The 18,089-nt window shown below is 41.8% G+C and overlaps 1 protein-coding gene and 1 long non-coding RNA gene across 8 annotated transcripts in view; one reads left to right on the plus strand and one right to left on the minus strand.

The window, feature by feature from the left end:
- LOC129712085 (RNA-binding motif, single-stranded-interacting protein 3) overlaps window positions 1-18,089 on the minus strand; it is a 1,245,262-nt gene that overhangs the window by 19,900 nt on the left and 1,207,273 nt on the right. For all 7 annotated transcript variants that reach the window (XM_055660289.1, XM_055660298.1, XM_055660306.1 and 4 more), the window contains one exon: window positions 11,554-11,664. In XM_055660289.1, coding sequence (XP_055516264.1) covers window positions 11,554-11,664 — 111 coding nt within the window. The remainder of the gene's footprint in view (window positions 1-11,553; window positions 11,665-18,089) is intronic.
- On the plus strand, window positions 388-13,088 carry LOC129712127 (uncharacterized). Its single transcript, XR_008725993.1, has 3 exons — window positions 388-452; window positions 6,468-6,607; window positions 13,003-13,088. It is a non-coding gene; the product is annotated as an uncharacterized LOC129712127 (long non-coding RNA).

Genomic DNA, 18,089 nt, shown 5'->3' on the forward strand with positions numbered 1-18,089 from the left:
ATAACACTGGATTTACCTAAATATGAACTTCCTACTCTAATGCCTATATCATAGTATCAGTTCCAGTAAAGATGGGAAAGATGAAAATGACACAACCACCCGCAATTGCTCATTTCAGTACAAACTAGGCTATTCCGTACGTGTGTACAAATAATGCTTGGTCTGAGTGCTGAAAGGAGTCTAGCAGCCAAAGAAATTAAACATTTTAGGAAGCAGGAATATAGTGTTTTCTGTGTTTTATGATGCTAAGACACAGTGAGACAATTAAGTTATTTATTTGAGTGAGTATGACCAGACTGAAATGTTATAGTTTCTTTATTTTGTTTGATGCATACTGCAGCTTTTCAACTAAACATGTGCTTTCAATAAAACTTATTCTTTGGAAAGACAGATTTAAAGATGGTTCTTCAAAACTGAAAGAATGGAGAAAATTCCATAGAGCACCTGGTCAGGTGAGTAATTTGGTATAAAATTCCCTTTACGTATGTAAAATGTGTGGATTGGAGCACAATCCAATTGGGATCACAGCTGGCCATGCCTCCATAGAATTCAGCCCCATTTGCTCTCATAGAATATGTGTAGGGAGGAACTGCAGATGCTGGTTTAAACTGAAGATAGACACAAAAAGCTCGATTAATCAGCAGGACGGGCAGCATCGCTGGAGAGTAGGAATGGGTGGCGTTTCAGGTCGAAACCCTTCAAGAAGAGTCGTGAAAGAACAGCACCCATAGTCGGGATCGAACCCGTGTCCCCGGCGCTGCAAGCCCTGTAAAGCAACAACTCCACCGCTGCGCCGCCCCATTGTTGGGTTCTACTGAGAGAAACGTGGTCATTGTTATTTTAAATTGTGGATTAGCAGTGGAATGTTTTTCATTATAATTGTAAAAAGTTCATCATTTCGCAAATAAAATGGACACACGAAACTGCAGCTGCTGGAATATTGAGCAAAAAATCAAACTGTTAGAGAAACTCTGCGGGGTCATGATGCTTCTTGAGATCGATGGAGTAGAGGGGAGATTGCTGGTGGAAAGGGGTGGGACAAGAGCTGCAAGTGATAGGTGGATCCAGGTAAGGAGGGGTGAAGTGAATGGTGGAACCTGATAAGAAAAGAAAGTGGGGAGTGTGAAGGTGGCAACAGCGGGGAAAGTAAAATGGGGGTCCCGGAGTAGGGAGGGTTGGAATGATGAGCGGGGAGAGGAAAAGGAATTAGGTGCCATAGGCAGAGACAGTGTGCACAAAAGTGGGGGTGGCAGGTGCTGGGCAAATAAGGAGATGGAATGAATTTACCTGAAATTGGAGAATTCAATGTACATGCCATTGGGTTGTTAGCTACCCAAACAGAATATGAGGTGCCGTTCTTCTAGCTTGCATGTGGCCTCCACTGCGAATACACTTCGCAGTGGAGGAGGTCACGTACTGATGGGTTAGTGCGGGAATGGGAAGAAGTCTTGAAGTAGCATCATATATAATCATACTTGCATTATGCACCAAAGAATAACTATTGAGATATGTCTTGCAATATCCTCTCACTCTCAGAGATGCAATGAATCTTTATCATGTCTAGAAATAATTAAAACAATTGTGGCTGATTACACTAACTGCTTGAGAATCAGTTCACAATTAAACACACCATTGTTCTGATTCGATTTTCTGTACGTTTGTGCCCATTTATAGGATAATAAAATCATACTTCCAACACTGGCTCGAAGGGTCGAATGGCCTACTCCTGCACCTATTGTCTAACACTAAGACTAATAAGACAACATGTGTCTGAATGCATTAGTCTTCCAGAGAAATGTTTAACCTGAAGGCATTTATTTACAGCATAAATAAATGTGGCTTGAGTTAAACAGACAGCTAGAACCACCACCAATTAAAGTATTGGATATTTAAAAAAAGACAATACAGTTTTTTATCATAAATATCCTCCTATTGGATGACATGTATTAGTAACCCTTTCTATTAAATGTCATGATTGTTCCAGATTTCTCAAAATAATACAGCACCTCATGGTATTTAATTTCACTTTGCATTTATAGTGCCTTTAATATTAGTATTTTAGTCCATGGAGATTAACAAAGCTCTAAAAGAAGAGGCCATTCTGCCCATTCTACAGTCACGCAACATTAATTTGTATCCTGGGATATATTTAATCATTGTATTCTTACCAAATACTTATCTACATTTCAAAGATGCTATTTAGGCCAGTTTTCACTGAGATTATATCATAAAACAGTTACAAAATGGTGATAAATTCACTATTATAGTGTTGTTTATCTGGTTCAAATTATTTAAAAACAAAAATAACAGATTCAAACAGCTTTGTACAAATATTCCATAAATGATGGTCACCAAAATCAATAACTACCTGAAAATTGCTGCCAGTTATAACGTTAATGTTGTTTTTCTATACATCCAGCTGCCCTGACATAAAATTTTGATTATGAAATGTTTTTGATAAAACTCTAAAACATGTTTTGAAATGAGTTAAGCTTCCCAAACTTAACAGCAGAGCTTCACGCATGAGTCTGTGGGGTGAACCAAGTGATTTGGAATTAGCCAGAATTTCTGGAGCCTGACCATGCAGCTGTATTTTTGGTGGGAAGTAGTGGCTGGTGCCATCTGTTCAGAGCTTTGTATGGGGATGGTTTTTTGGAGGAGGTCATTTTTGATGTTGAGTGATGTTTGGGAAGCCGGTGGGATGGATTTGCCAGCTGCTGTGATGTGGCAGTTGTCCTCTGCTGGGTTGGAATGGGGCTTTTCCACATGCCTTCTCTCTCCACCACCCCTATCAAGCCATAATGGTCAGGGGCAGAGTTAAGTCAAGCAGAGGTGAGAGGTGGGAGTGCTGAGCAGGCTCGCTGACTCGCACAATGAAACAATGAGGCCAGAAGGTGGCCACTCTTCCTATTCCTTCTCACTCTCCCTTCACAGTTCCAATGATCTCCCACATTGCTTTTGGTCATTCTTGACATAGGAAAAAAAAAGTTATGAGCTATTCTCAGCAAAAGAACATTTTCGTAACCTGTTGGATAATATATAATCCACTGCTAGGTGATAAGTTTGCAAGAACTTCATGTCCCAGAACTAAGTACTAGTCATGATGGAATTCTCCGCCACAGAAGGTAGTTGAGGCCAGTTCATTGGCTATATTTAAGAGGGAGTTAGATGTGGCCCTTGTGGCTAAAGGGATCAGGGGGTATGGAGAGAAGGCAGGGATGGGATACTGAGTTGGATGATCAGCCATGATCATATTGAATGGCGGTGCAGGCTTGAAGGGCCGAATGGCCTACTCCTGCACCTATTTTCTATGTTTCTAGTCATCTATGTGTGGAGCCACAGGAGATGAGCAAGGATATCAATGCATGTTTCTCCTCTACTTTTACTGTGGATGAAGACTAGGGAATTTGGGACAATTAACGGAAATGTCTTGAGGACAGTCTGTATTAGAGTTGAGGAGATGCTGGTTGTCCTAAGATGTATGAAAATAGATGAATCTCTTGGGCCTGATCAGATATATTCAAGGACACTGTGGGGAGCCAGGGAAGAAATTGCAGGCACCCTGACTGTGATATATGAATTATTATCTGACACATTATCTGGGGGGCAGTGTTAGCTGTGAGGAGGATGCTAGGAGGCTGCAAGGTGACTTGGATAGGCTGGGTGAGTGGGCAAATGCATAGCAGATGCAGTATAATGTGGATAAATGTGAGGTTATCCACTTTGGTGGCAAAAACAGGAAAGTAGACTTATATCTAAATGGTGGCCGATTAGGAAAAGGGGAGATGCAACAAGACCTGGGTGTCATGGTACACCAGTCATTGAAAGTAGGCATGCAGGTGCAGCAGGCAGTAAAGAAAACGAATGGTATGTTAGCATTCACAGCAAAAGGATTTGAGTATAGGAGCAGGGAGGTTCTACTACAGTTGTACAGGGTATTGGTGAGACCACACCTGGAGTATTGTGTACAGTTTTGGTCTCCAAATCTGATGAAAGACATTCTTGCCATAGAGGGAGTACAGAGAAGGTTCACCAGACTGATTCCTGGGATGTCAGGACATTCATATGAAGAAAGACTGGACAGACTCGGCTTGTACTCGCTAGAATTTAGAAGATTGAGGGGGGATCTTATAGAAACTTACAAAATTCTTAAGGGGTTGGACAGGCTAGATGCAGGAAGGTTGTTCCCGATGTTGGGGAATTCCAGGACAAGGGGTCACAGTTTGTGAATGAAGGGGAAATCCTTTAGGACCGAGATGAGAAAAACATTTTTCATACAGGGAGTGGTGAATCTCTGGAACTCTCTGCCACAGAAGGTAGTTGAGGCCAGTTCATTGGTTATATTTAAGAGGGAGTTAGATGTGGCCCTTGTGGCTAAAGGGATCAGGGGGTATAGAGAGAAGGCACGTACAGGATACTGAGTTGGATGATCAGCCATGATCATATTGAATGGCGGTGCAGGCTCGAAGGGCCGAATGGCCTACTCCTGCACCTATTTTGTATGTTTCTACAAGTGAGCTGCCAGAAGACTGGAAGAGTGGCTAATGTTGTGCCTCTATTTAAGAAGGGCTGCAAAGAAAAACCTGGAATCTATTGATTAAGAAGCCTAACATCTGGGGTCGGAAAGTTATCGGACAGGATAAGATTTACATGGATTTGGATAGATTAGGGTTGATTAGGGATAATCAACGTGTTTTTATATGGGAGAGCGTTTCTCATAAATGTGACTGAGTTTTTAAAATAAGTAACAAAGAAGGTTGATGAGGACAGGATTGTAGACATAGTCCATATGGATTTCAGCAAGGCCTCTGATAAAATTCTACATGGTAAGTTGGTCTAGAAGATTAGGCTGCCTGGAATCCAGGGAGAACTACCTAACTGGGTACAGAATTTGCTTCACGATTGGAAGCAGACACTGGTGATGGAATGTTGTTTTTCAGACTGGAAGCCTGTGGTGTGGTGTGCAAAGGGATCAGTGGTGTGCCTCTGGTTGTTTGTCACCTAAATCAACAATTTTGGATGAGAATGTGGAAGGCATGATTAATACATTTACAGATGACACTAAAATAGGTGGTATCATAGACAGTGAAGGTAGTTATAGCGGGGTCTTAATCAGTTGGTAAAGTGGGCTGTGAAATGGTAAATGAAGTTCAATTTAGACAAATGTGAGGTGTTACATTATAAGAAATCAAAACAGGGCGGTCTCTTCATATTGAATAATAGGGGCCCGGTGAGTGTTGTGGAACAGATGGATCACTAAGTACAAGTACATAGTTCTGTGTAAGTGAGGAATCACTGTGGGGGGATGTTTTATGTTTGGTGTTGAATTTCTTCATGAATACTATGTTGTATTTTTATTAGTGTGCTGCAAGGACATCTGAATTTCCCCTGAATAAGGGGATTAATAAAGTCTAATCTAATCTAATCTAAGTGATGTCACAGATATCTAGGGCAGGGAATAGAGTGTAGAAGCTGATCAAGATGTTGGTGAGGCTGCACCCTAAGTACCATGTTCAATTATTATCACCCTGTTATAGGAAAGATGCCTTTACACTGGAAAGGGTGTAAAGAAGATTTATGAGGATGTTGCTAGGAATCAAGGGCCTGAGTTATGGACAGAAGAGCTGCTCGAGGTTACCCAAGGTTGGACAATTCAACGTTCACACCATTAGGTTATAAGCTACCCAAGTGGAATATGCGGTGCTGTTACGCCAGTTCATGTAGGGCTTCATTCTGACAATGGAAGAGGCCCAGGACAGATAGGTCAGTATGGGAATGGGAGATCCGGTAGGCCTGGGTGGACAGAGCATAAGTTATTCCAGCACTTTGTGTTCTTTTTAAGGGCAATAGCGACTAGCTCATGGGACATCTTGGTCAACATAGATGGGTTGGGCTGTAGGACTGGTTTCTGTACTGTAAGATTCCAACTCATAACAAAATATCTCCTGAGTTTAAGTTCATTCATGTAACTTTTAAAATCAAAATTCTCACATATTCAGATAATCAGTTGGTTCACCCTCATCACAACAAAGGGGGCAGCTGATCAAAATACAACTCTTCTACTTATTTCCCTGTAACCTGTTCACTCACAAGGAACAGCAGGGGGTAATCAGGATCCATCAAGTCCACTATTATGTTACTTATTTAACCTTCCAACCAGCACATCACGTCTTTTAACTTCGGAGAGAAATATGAAATACCTTTTGAAAATCGTGCTGCAATGACCAAAACTACAAATAAACTGGCCCAATGTCCCTTTCATTCAGTGTCAAGTTGTTGCAGATAGTGCGACCCGGCTCACTAATGCACCTTGGTGATGCAATCCAATTTTGTTTTCATGGTCTAATCGATATTTAACTTCTTTCTAATATCATAATGGTTAATTGCTGTTTGAAAAGGCTCAGCAAGCCACATTGTCGTATTAATAACACAAGTGTTAACAACAAAACAGCTGGTTGTCATTCCAGGCATAGGATTGTAGGTGGAAAAGATGCATCCAAATCAGCGAACCCTACAATACCTCCTCACAACCATTTAGGAATAGATTGGAATGGAGGTATTATCATCCTGATGAATAAATCTGAGTGTCCTTCACAACTCTTCTGAGGTGAGTCTAGTCTACCAACAGAAAAGCCTTAGATAGTAGTAAACAGTACAGGTATGAAAAGAACTGAGCATCTACAGGATTGACTGTGGAGTTGGTGAGGTCTTGCATCAGGTTATACACATGCAAAGAATCATTCATATTATCACCTGCTGTTTCTTTTTAGCTGACAAATCAGTGCTCCATAGCGAATATTAAATTGAAGAAGCATTGCCTGGAGCAATGCAGCTCCAACACTCAAGGATAATCAAACATTCAGGATAAAGCAGCTCATGCAATTGGCATTCCGTTCACCACCTTAAATTCATTCACTCGCTCCACTACTGTACACTGTGGCTGTCCTTGTACTAATTAGATAATCCAGTGCAGCAATTCTTTTGCCCCAGCCATATATCATTTAGAAGAACAAAGGAAGCAAACACATGAGAACGTTATCACATGCATGTTGACCTCCGTCCGGAGCACACCTTATTTTAGGATTATACAGTGCCCTCCATAATGTTTGGGACAAAGACCCATCATTTATTTATTTGCCTCTGTACTCCACAATTTGAGATTTGTAATGGAAAAAAATCACATGTGGTTAAAGTGCACATTGTCAGATTTTATTAAAGGGTTTTTTTAATACACATATTGCTTTCACCATGTAGAAATTGCAGCTGTGTTTATACATAGCCCCCCCATTTCAGGGCACCATAATGGTTGGGACACATGACTTCACAGGCATTTGTAATTGCTCGGGTGTGTTTAATTGCCTCCTTAATGCAGGTATAAGAGAGCTGTCAGCACCTAGTCTTTCCACCAGCCTTTCCATCACCTTTGGACACTTTTATTGCTGTTTATCAACATGAGGACCAAAGTTCTGCCAATGAAAGTCAAAGAAGCCATTATGAGTGAGAAACAGTTAGACATCAGCCAAACCTTAGGCTTACCAAAATCAACTGTTTGCAACATCATTAAGATGAAAGAGAGCACTGGTGAGCTTAATAATAGCATAGGGACTGGCAGGCCAAGGAAGACCTCCACAGCTGATAACAGAAGAATTCTCTCTATAATAAAGAAAAATCCCCAAACACCTGTTCGACAGATCAGAAACACTCTTCAGGTGTGGATTTGCCAATAACTACTGTCTGCAGAAGACTTCATGAACAGAAATACAGAGGCTACACTGCAAGATGCAAACCACTAGTTCACCGCAAAAATAGGAATGCCAGGTTACAGTTTGCCAAGAAGTACTTAAAAGAGAAACCACAGTTCTGAAAAAAGGTCTTGTGGACAGATGAGACAAGTAACTTATATCAGAGTGGTGGCAAGCGCAAAGTATGGAGGAGAGAAGGAACTTCCCAAGATCCAATGCATACCACCTCATGGCCTGGGCGTGTATGGCTGCTGAAGGTACTGGCTCACTTATCTTCATTAATGATACAACTGCTGATCATAGTAGCCTCCCCCCCACACAGGACCCCCATCAGTTTGCCCACCGAACCAACAGGTCTACAGAGGACGCCATATCGGCAGCCCTACACTCTGCCCTGACCCACCTGGACAGCAATAACACCTACATCAGGATGCTGTTCATTGATTTCAGCTCCCCCTTTAACACTGTCATCCCTGCCAGCTTGATCACCAAACTCAGCGGACTTGGCATCTCCACCTCGCTCTGCAATTGGACACTGGATTTCCTCACCAACAGACCACAGTCTGTTAGGGTCAACAACCTCACCTCCTCCACTATAACACTGCTCAGCCCTCTCCTCTACTCCCTCTTCACCCATGACTGCATCCCTAAGAATGGCTCCAACGCCATCATTAAATTTGCCGACGACACCACGGTAGGACACCACGGCAGTGACAACGACGAGTCAGCCTACAGGGATGAGGTCCAGCACCTGACAACCTGGTGTACCAACAATAACCTTGTCCTCAACTCCAAGAAGACGAAGGAAATTATTGTCGACTTCAGGAAGATCCAAGGGGGCAGACATACCCCCATCCATGTGGGCGGTGGGCGGTGCGGCTTTCCGGTGGGCGGCGCGGCTCTGGCCAGCAGCGGCCTCTGCAGTCTGTCCGTGTTTTATTATTTTCTGTCTGTGTTTTAATGTAGTTTTTGTTATTTTTTGTTGGGGTGTGTGTGTGGGGGTGGGGGGTGGGGTGGGGTGGGGGGGGGGGGGGGGGGAAACTTTTTAAATCTCTCCCTGCACTGGAGACCCAACCTTTTTTTCTCGTCGGGGTTTCCGTTGTCGTTGGGGGCCGCAACGAGGAGCGGCCTACAACAGGAAGAAGCCGGGGACTCTGGTGCTACGACTCACCGTCGCCGTCGCGGGGCTGGCCGAGTCCGGAGCGGGTGGAGCGGTGGAGGAGCACTGCTGCTGCTGCTGCTGCTGCTGCGGCCCGACCGGAGAGTCGGAGGCTCCAACGACAGGTCTGTGGACGGCGGCACCGGGAGCCCGCGGCTCCCTGGAGGGAGACCGCTTTTCAGGGCTCCCGCAACAGCGACTTCGCCCGCCCGAGTGGCGTGGTTGAAGAGCTCCTGGAGCGGGGCCTGACACCACTGCCCCGCGCGGCTTGGAATGGCCGCGGGACTCTGCGAGCGCACGCCGGGGGGGCTCTAACACCAAGACCTGGTGTGCGACCTCGCACCACCCAGCGTGGCTTTAATGCCGCCGCGGGACAATCGCCATCGCCAGCCGGGGGCTTTGACTTTGACTCTGACAGGAAAGTGGAGTGCAGTGGAGATAAGTTTATTTGGCCTTCCATCACAACGATGTGATGGATGTTTATGTAAATTATGTTGTGTCTTGGGTCTATGTGTTTGTATGTATGGCTGCAGAAACGGCATTTCGTTTGGACCTCAAGGGGTCCAAATGACAATAAATTTATCTTATCTTATCTTATCTTATCTTATCCATATAAACGAGGCTGAGGTGGAGCATGTCTCCAACTACAAATTCCTCGGTGTACACATCTCGGAGGATCTGTCCTGGTCCCTCAACACCTCCAAGCTGATCAAAAAGGCGCAGCAGCGCCTTTACTTCCTGAGGAGGCTCAAGAAAGCTCACCTGTCCCCCCAGATCCTGACCAACTTTTACCGCTGTACCATCGAAAGCATCCTGACCACCTGCTTCACGGTATGGTACAGCAGTTGCACCGTAGCGGACAGGAAGGCACTACAACGGGTGGTGAAAACCACTCAGTACACCATCAGTGCCCCGCTCCCTGCCATGGATGCCCTCCACCGAAAATGGTGTCTGAGACGGGCCGGGAAGATCATCAAACACCCCTCCCACCCCAACCATGGACTGTTTGCCCTCCTCCCATCAGGGAGGCAGTACAGGAGCCTCAGGTCTCATACTAGTAGGATGAGGAACAGCTTCTACAACAACACTATTATACTGCTGAACTCGGAGTCCCGCCGATAGATTTCTCCAGTCTCTCCGTCCACATTGTTTGCTTATTCTGTATTTTTTATTTCTATATTGCACTATTACTACGGACTGACACTAAACTGCATTTCGTTGTACCCATACTTGTATTTGTGCAATGACGTTAAAGTTGAATTGAATTGAATTGAATTGAATAATGAATTCTTAAGTGTAAAGACACATCCTATCTGCTCAAGTTCAAACAAATGCCTCAAAATTCATTGGCCGGTAGTTCATTCTACAGCCAGACAATGATCCCAAACATACTTCTAAAGCCACAAAGGAGTTTTTCAAAGCTAAAATATGGTCAATTCTTGAGTGGCTAAGTTAATCACCCAATCTGAACCAAATTGAGCATGCCGTTTATATGCTGAAGAGAAAACTGAAGGAGACTAGCCCCCAAAACAAACATAAGCTAAAGATGGCTGCAATACAAGCCTGGCAGAGCATCTCCAGAGATGACACCCAGCAACTGGTGATATCCAGATGAATCACAGACTGCAAGCAGTCATTGCATGCAAAGGATATGCAACAAAATACTAAACATGACTACTTTCATTTATATGACATTGCCGTGTCCCAAACATTATGGTGCCCTGAAATGGGGGGACTATGTATAAACACTGCTGTAATTTCTACATGGTGAAACCAAATGTATAAAAATACCCTTTATTAAAATCTGACAACATGCACTTTAACCACATGTGATTTTTTTTTCTATTACAAATCTCAAAATTGTGGAATACAGAGGCAAATAAATAAATGGTGGGCCTTCATCCCAAACATTATGGAGGGCACTATTATTATTGTTCGGGAAGAAACTGCAGATGCTGCCAAAGAAAGCCACAAAATGCTGGGGTAATTCAGTGGGTCAGGCAGCATGTCTGGAGAAAAGGAATAGGTCAATACACTTATTTATTTTCTCCAGAGATGCTGCCTGACCCACTGAACTCCAGTATTTTGTGTCTATCTTGTATACTATTATTGTTGTTGGATCTTGGCAGCATTATTGAGTTTCTTCTCCAGAAGACTCGAATGGTGCAAGAAGGGAGCTCACAGCCATCTTCTCATAGGCAATACATGCTGTCCTTACCAGCAATGCTCACTAAACATAAAATTAATTAAAAAGCAGCATACATTTTTATGACGGTATCATTATTGTAATTATTAAGTCCTTAAATTCTAGTCATTGATCAAACTTTTTGCTACTGATCCTAATGTCTCAAAGCATTTACTAGGCTAAAAAATGCTTTGTAAATAAAAATTATTTTAAGGTGGATCTTAGCTTCTCCCTCTTTGTCATATGTCACAGCAAAAAAATTGAGACTAGCTATTATAACAGAGAAAGTGACTAGAATGTTTAATCACCTTTATAACCATTAATTCCCACAGCAAAATATAGTTCATAAACTTTATTTCTGTATAGTACCATTTCTGATAATACTCATGGAATTAAAATATGGCTGGCATGTTATGTATTAGATGAAACATTTCATATTGATGCTGCTTGATATCTCTAGCACTCACTGTTCCTGCTGTGCCCAGTGACATGTGATTCATCTGCTGGGTCAAGGGTCCCATCATACTGGTTGGCTGCATGGACATGGTGTGGTCCATAGTGGGCGTTATCACAGCACCCTGAAAGAAATGCAGCAATTCATATTAAAACATTTTGTATCAAAGCTTCTTTATAAAAGCATTGGACATTTATAAATACTAGCATTCTGTGAATCAATTTGCAAATCGACCTGTGATAAAGCTTGCAGGAATTATCTTTTATTCTCTTGTGTGTCAAGAGCTTGTAAAGGGATGGTTAGTATCTGAATCAGAAGCATCTATCAGCAGAAAAATAATGACCCAAAACAAAATGCCATTACTCACAAAGAAGTAAAATACTTCTGATTTTATAGTTCAGTGCGATATAATTTTGATATTGGGGAACAGTTACAAGTTTAATCTAAAATCAGGTCATGACAGATAATAATAAGACTCATCCTCTTGCTTTATAATGCTTCCATTGCTTTACTGTGATGATTAATGACTCGGAATTTGATGCACTGGGGCATCTAAGGCCTCCCTGAGTAGCACAATTTACCTTGAAATGTAGGGCTTTAGCAATTTACTTAAAGTGCAAGTTAACAACCTCACAGTGAGGGAAACGAGACATCTCAGACCAGACTAAGAGAAGCTATATTACAGTAACCAATCAGACTGAAGATTTTAGTGCCAGGACTCAGAAGAAAATGTTAACCAGATTGTGTGAACTCAATTTAATATCAGGCACTAAGAGAAAATTAAGAAAGAAAGATTGGATTAAGGAACAGGGAATAACTGAAAACAAAAAGGTAAATAAATATTTTACATTTTTTAAGTCTTTAACAACATTAAATACTCAAAGTTATGAGAATACGTGTTTCTGATTATTACTTTGCAGTGGCAGTAAGGTAAAGGATACTAAAGATACACAAGTTGGTAAAGCATTATTGATATTTGATGCAACAAAACTTACATTTGTTTTTAATGTAAATCTCATTATTATACCATTCAATGTATAATTCTCAGCAGCCCATCCAAAAATCAACTATTGGATATATGCATTTAACCACTCATATATCTCATCCAAAGTGGTTGCATGATAGTGAACAAGATTAATTTCATTATTTTGAAAGCAAACTCTAGTTCATTGAAGCAGCAGGAAAGAATCTTTATCTCAAAGCCCAATTGCTATGCAGCAGAAAGGCATGTTGATGTCTTGTCATTCTGCTGAGGTCTGCTGTGCTCTAAAAAGATAGGCAAGCACAAAATACTAAAAACGTTTTCTCACCTTTATAAAAGCTGATTCTTAAGTTTACACGTCACAGCTGAATTGACATTTATTCAACCATTCAGATCAGATTCATTTGAAATTCCGATCCACAAAAATGAATGTTCAAGTGCATGTGATTTAAACTGATTACATTCATTTTTTTTTTCTAGAAATTCCATGCATTAGCAGATGTGAATCCTTTGAGCAATATTGAGTTGAGTTGACAATCGGCAATAATGGATATAATTTCCCATGTGATCCATTATAATGACGGTTTACTGTCATTTTTTCAGTAATTTTCTGTAGTATTTACATTACATTGTTATTTTAGTGGGTTCGGTAAAGAATCGACAATCATATAGCAATTACAGCATGGAAACAGGCCATCTCGGCCCTACAAGTCCGTGCCGAACAGCAGCGAGCTGCAGTATTCCTTGGAAAACTACTAGATATTATATCAAGATTTCCTTCAACATTAAATGAATTAATTCATGAAGATTCAAGATTCAAGATTCAATTTAATTGTCATTTGGACCCCTTGAGGTCCAAACGAAATGCCGTTTCTGCAGCCATACATTACAAACAAATAGACCCAAGACACAACATAATTTACATAAACATCCATCACATTGCTGTGATGGAAGGCCAAAAAAAATTATCTCTCCACTGCACTCTCCCCCATCCCGATGTCAGAGTCAAAGTCAAAGCCCCCGGCTGGCGATGGCGATTGTCCTGCGGCCATTAAAGCCACGCCGGGTGATGCGAGGTCGCTCGCAGAGTCCCGTGGCCATTCCAAGCCGCGCGGGGCTGTGATGTCAGGCCCCGCTCCAGGAGCTCTTCGACCCCGCAACTCGGGCGGGAGAAGTCGCCGTTGCGAGAGCCCTGAAAAAGCGGTCTCCCTCCAGGGACAGGCGGGCTCCCGGTGCCGCCGTCCGCCAGACCCGCAGTTGCAGCCTCCGAATCTCCGGAGGTCGGGCCGCAGCAGCAGCACCGCTCCACCCGCTCTGGACTCGGCCAGCTCCGCAATGGTGAGGTGAGTCATCGGCACCAGAGTCCCCGGTCTTCTCCTGTTGGAGGCCGCTCCTCGTTGCAGCCCCAACGACAACGGAGACCCGACAAGAAAAGGTCGGGTCTCCCGTGCAGGGAGAGATTTAAAAGTTACCCCCTCCCCCCCCCCCCACCCCCCCCCCCCACACACACACCCCAACAAAAAATAGCAAAAACTACATAGAAACATAGACAAAAAATAATAAAAACGCGGACGGGCTGCAGAGGCTGCTGCTGACGAGAGTTGCGCCGCCTACCGGACTCAACATCAGATTAAGCAGACACTTTAATATTTATTTATTAAGAGGATCTTGTCAAACTGATGTAGATCTGAATAGTTGTGGACCAGTAATAAACTCCTGGCTGTTGTGTCATGTTGCATTTAAGCCATCAAACCAAAATTACGTGCTTATACTGATAGTGCTCTGGAAATTGCTTTACATATTTCTGGTTACAACTTTACATCAACACAAAAAATGTTTTGAATGGAAGTACAACAGAATCACTGTAAGAATGTTTGAGCCCTGGACTGGAGAATGGATGAGAAAAGGCTGTGAGAAGGTTGAATACAGAAGAATGGATTATGTGGCGGGGGGAGAGTCCTTTCAAGATGCAGAAAGAGGAGGGCAGTGGAAGATGTCTGGTGAAACTATATGTGACTTCCATGTGGACCTTTGATTCTGACCAGAATGCAGTGACTGTCTCTCCATGTCTGGGTTATCAATTATTTTCCTCGATAAGTTGCTAGGAAAGGCTAACTGCTTGTGGCAGTATTTAGTGTAATCTGGACTGTTCACCAGGCAAGGAAGACCTGTCATTTAACAATTTACAAAAAAATTTAAATCCTTGTTCAAGTTCAAGTGAGTTTAGTGTCATGTGTCCTGATAGGACAATGAAATTCTTGCTTTGCTTCAGCACACAGAACATAGTAAGCATTTACTACAAAACAGATCAATGTGTCCATATACTATAATATAAATATAAACACACATGAATAAATAAAATGATATATACGGCAACAAGATGAGCACGGCTATACCGATTATCTGCACATTCTGTGCGAGTCTTTATGAAGACTGTTCACTTTCATCCTCAACCTTATTTCAATTATCTTTTCATGGAAAAACATAATAAGATAGCAGTATTAAAATTCAAGTTAAATCAAATTCTCTCCGCAAGAGTTATCAGGCATTTTAAAATTACTAAACAGAAACATTTTGAATTCGGCGACAAACCGCACAAACTTCTTGCACATCAGTTGAGAAAAATGGAAAAAGATCACACTATTCAAAAAATTAGATCAGAAAAAGGTGAAGTGTTTACATTCCCTAAAGGTATTAACGAAAGATTTGTACAATTCTATCAACATTTATATACATCTAAAACTTCAGTAGAAACGACAAAAATTAATACCTTCCTTGACAACTATAATCTTCCGTCACTTAACGTGGCGGAACATGAAGAATTAGGAGCGCAGATCACAATAAAATAAATCGAAAAGACTTAATTCAGACTAGTAAAACGCTAGGCCCAGATGGGTTTAGTAATGAATTTTATTTTAAAAAAATTACGATTTAATCTCCCCGCGTTTACAAGCCCTTTATATATACGCATTTAAAGAACAGACACCACCACAAACTTTAGCCGAATCAACTATTACACTGATATCCAAAAAAGATAAAGATCTTGAAGAGCCGGGATCATATAGAGCAATTGCCCTGCTAAATACAGATCAGAAAATATTAGCTAAAACGCTGACAAGAAGATTAAATAAATACGTTAATAAATTAATACATTCTGATCAAACTGGGTTTATCCCCCAGAGACACTCGTTCAACAACTTGAGACGTCTGTTTAATATAATGTACTCACATAGAACGATAAAAGAAGACATCAATTCTTTCATTAGATGCAGAAAAAGCATTTGACCAAGTAGAATGGAAAAATTTCAAAGGAGAAAACTTTATTTCATGGATAAAGTTGGTATATAACAAGCCAACTGCCAGAATACTGACTAATCAAATACTCTCACCTACATTCGAGTTATCCAGGGACAATAGACAGGGGTGTGCACTTTCACCTCTGTTATTTGCCATTGCGATTGAACCGTTAGCAGAATGTATAAGAGTACATCCGAATATTCATGGCTATAATGCTAAATATTCTAATAATAAATATCATTGTATGCAGATGATGTGCTATTATATATCACCAATTCCCAAGTTAGCATTCCAAACATACTAAATCTTATAGAGGAATTCGGTTCCTTTTCAGGATATAGAATAAACTGGAACAAAAGCGAAATCATGTCAATAAAGCTTCAAGATCCGACACCTTCTAAAATTCCCTTTTAGAATTGCTATGGAAAAATTTAAATATCTTGGAGTTTACGTAACTAGAAAATATACTTCGCTATTGCAAGCAAACTTTCCACCATTAATTACCAAATTAAATGCCCTTATTCAATTTTGGAAAACGCTTCCGATTTCCTTCATAGGTAGAATAAATGCCATAAAGATGATCTTCCTTCCACAAATCCTGTACCTATTTCAATCAATACCGATTTATCTCCCTAAAATTATTTTTGGGAGGACGAGAGGCAGGTATATCTCCACTTTTTTCTTTTTTTTTTCCCTTTTCCTCTCTTACATCTTTATTCACTCTTTGGCCACACTGCTGTGGTAGTCTAGGGATCCTATCCTTTCACCTTTCACTTTTTCTCTTTCTTGTTCTTTCTCTTTTCTTTTCCCTTATTTTCAAGTTAAAAGGTTAAATTTGAAGCTGTACAATAATTGTATAATTTTATATGCCGATTGGTTTATTCTTGTACAATTGATTCTAATAAAAAGAATAATGTAAAAAAAGGAAAAGAGAGATTTGGTTATAACTCATGTGCCAGTATTGTCTTACACACAGTTACCTACTGGACCCTTTCCAAGTTAACAATTCTCCTGAAAGGTAACTTTCTTTTTTCACAATTACTCCTGCTATTTATTGTCATTTTAGCCATGACGTTAATATGAAAATGGTCCTTTCATCTATTGCTCAAATCCACATATTTTACCTTTTGCAGTCATGTGTGTGAGTACTAATAATAGGTAACAACAGTCACAGACACATTAAAGATCATATTTATAATTTACAATGATCTAAAAATGGTGGAAGGGACCAAAAGAAAGTCATGGTTGCTCTAAGAATTATCCAGTAGGCTGTTGGTATATCCCTGTCCTTAGGTAATTACAGTGGTTAGATAGGCATGGTCTATAGTCAAATCCTTTACGATCAGCAGCAACACAATATAATATACAATAATACCTTATTAGCCAAGTATGTTTTGCAACATATGAGGAATTTCATTTGCCAAGTCAGTCACACAAATAAAAAGCATTAAAATACATTTTAACATAAACATCCACCACAGTGACTCCTCCACATTCCTCACTGTGATGGAAGGCGAAAAAATAGTTCAATCTCTTCCCTTCTTTGTTCTCCCGTGGTCGGGAGCCTTCTGGTGACGGGACGGTCTTACTCCCATAGCCGGTGGTCGAGCCCTGCGCATTGGGGCGATCAGTTCCTGCATCGGGGGGGAAACATCAGCTCCCCTGCACCGGCGATCGAACCCCTGGTGGGGCTGGTCGAACCTCTGCGTCGTTGGAGCTCCTGACATCCACGGTCTCTCCTGAGACTGCGAGCTCTCGATGGTAAAGTCCGCAAGCTGCGGTTGGATCAATCCCAGGCAAGGAATCAGCCCCGATGGTAAGTCCACGCCCCGCAATGGGGCTCAAAGTCAGTCCCAAGGAGGCCTCCAGCTCCATGATGTTAGGCCGCAGAGCGACCGGAGAGACGACCACAAAAACCAATTGCATAGCCGGCAAGGTAAGAGACTGAAAAAAAGGTTCCCCCCCCCCCCCCCCCCCCCCCCCCCCCCCCCCCCCCCCCCCCCCCCCCCCCCCCCCCCACCCCCCCCCCCCCCCCCCCCCCCACGTGAAAAAAAACAGAGAACATTTACACACACTTTTAAAGCACTCTAAAAATAACAACAAAAAAATGAAGGCTGCCAACCGTACGGCGCCCCTGGTGGTATGCAGAACACAGAACTCATTTTATAACTTGGGAACATTATTATTTTTTTAAATGGCATCTTAAATTATTCAACCATGCCTTACATAGTTTCAGACTTTATCATCCACAACTTTGGAAATTAACACCA

Source organism: Leucoraja erinacea, chromosome 2 (genome assembly GCF_028641065.1).
Source record: "Leucoraja erinacea ecotype New England chromosome 2, Leri_hhj_1, whole genome shotgun sequence".
Lineage (NCBI taxonomy): Eukaryota > Metazoa > Chordata > Chondrichthyes > Rajiformes > Rajidae > Leucoraja > Leucoraja erinaceus.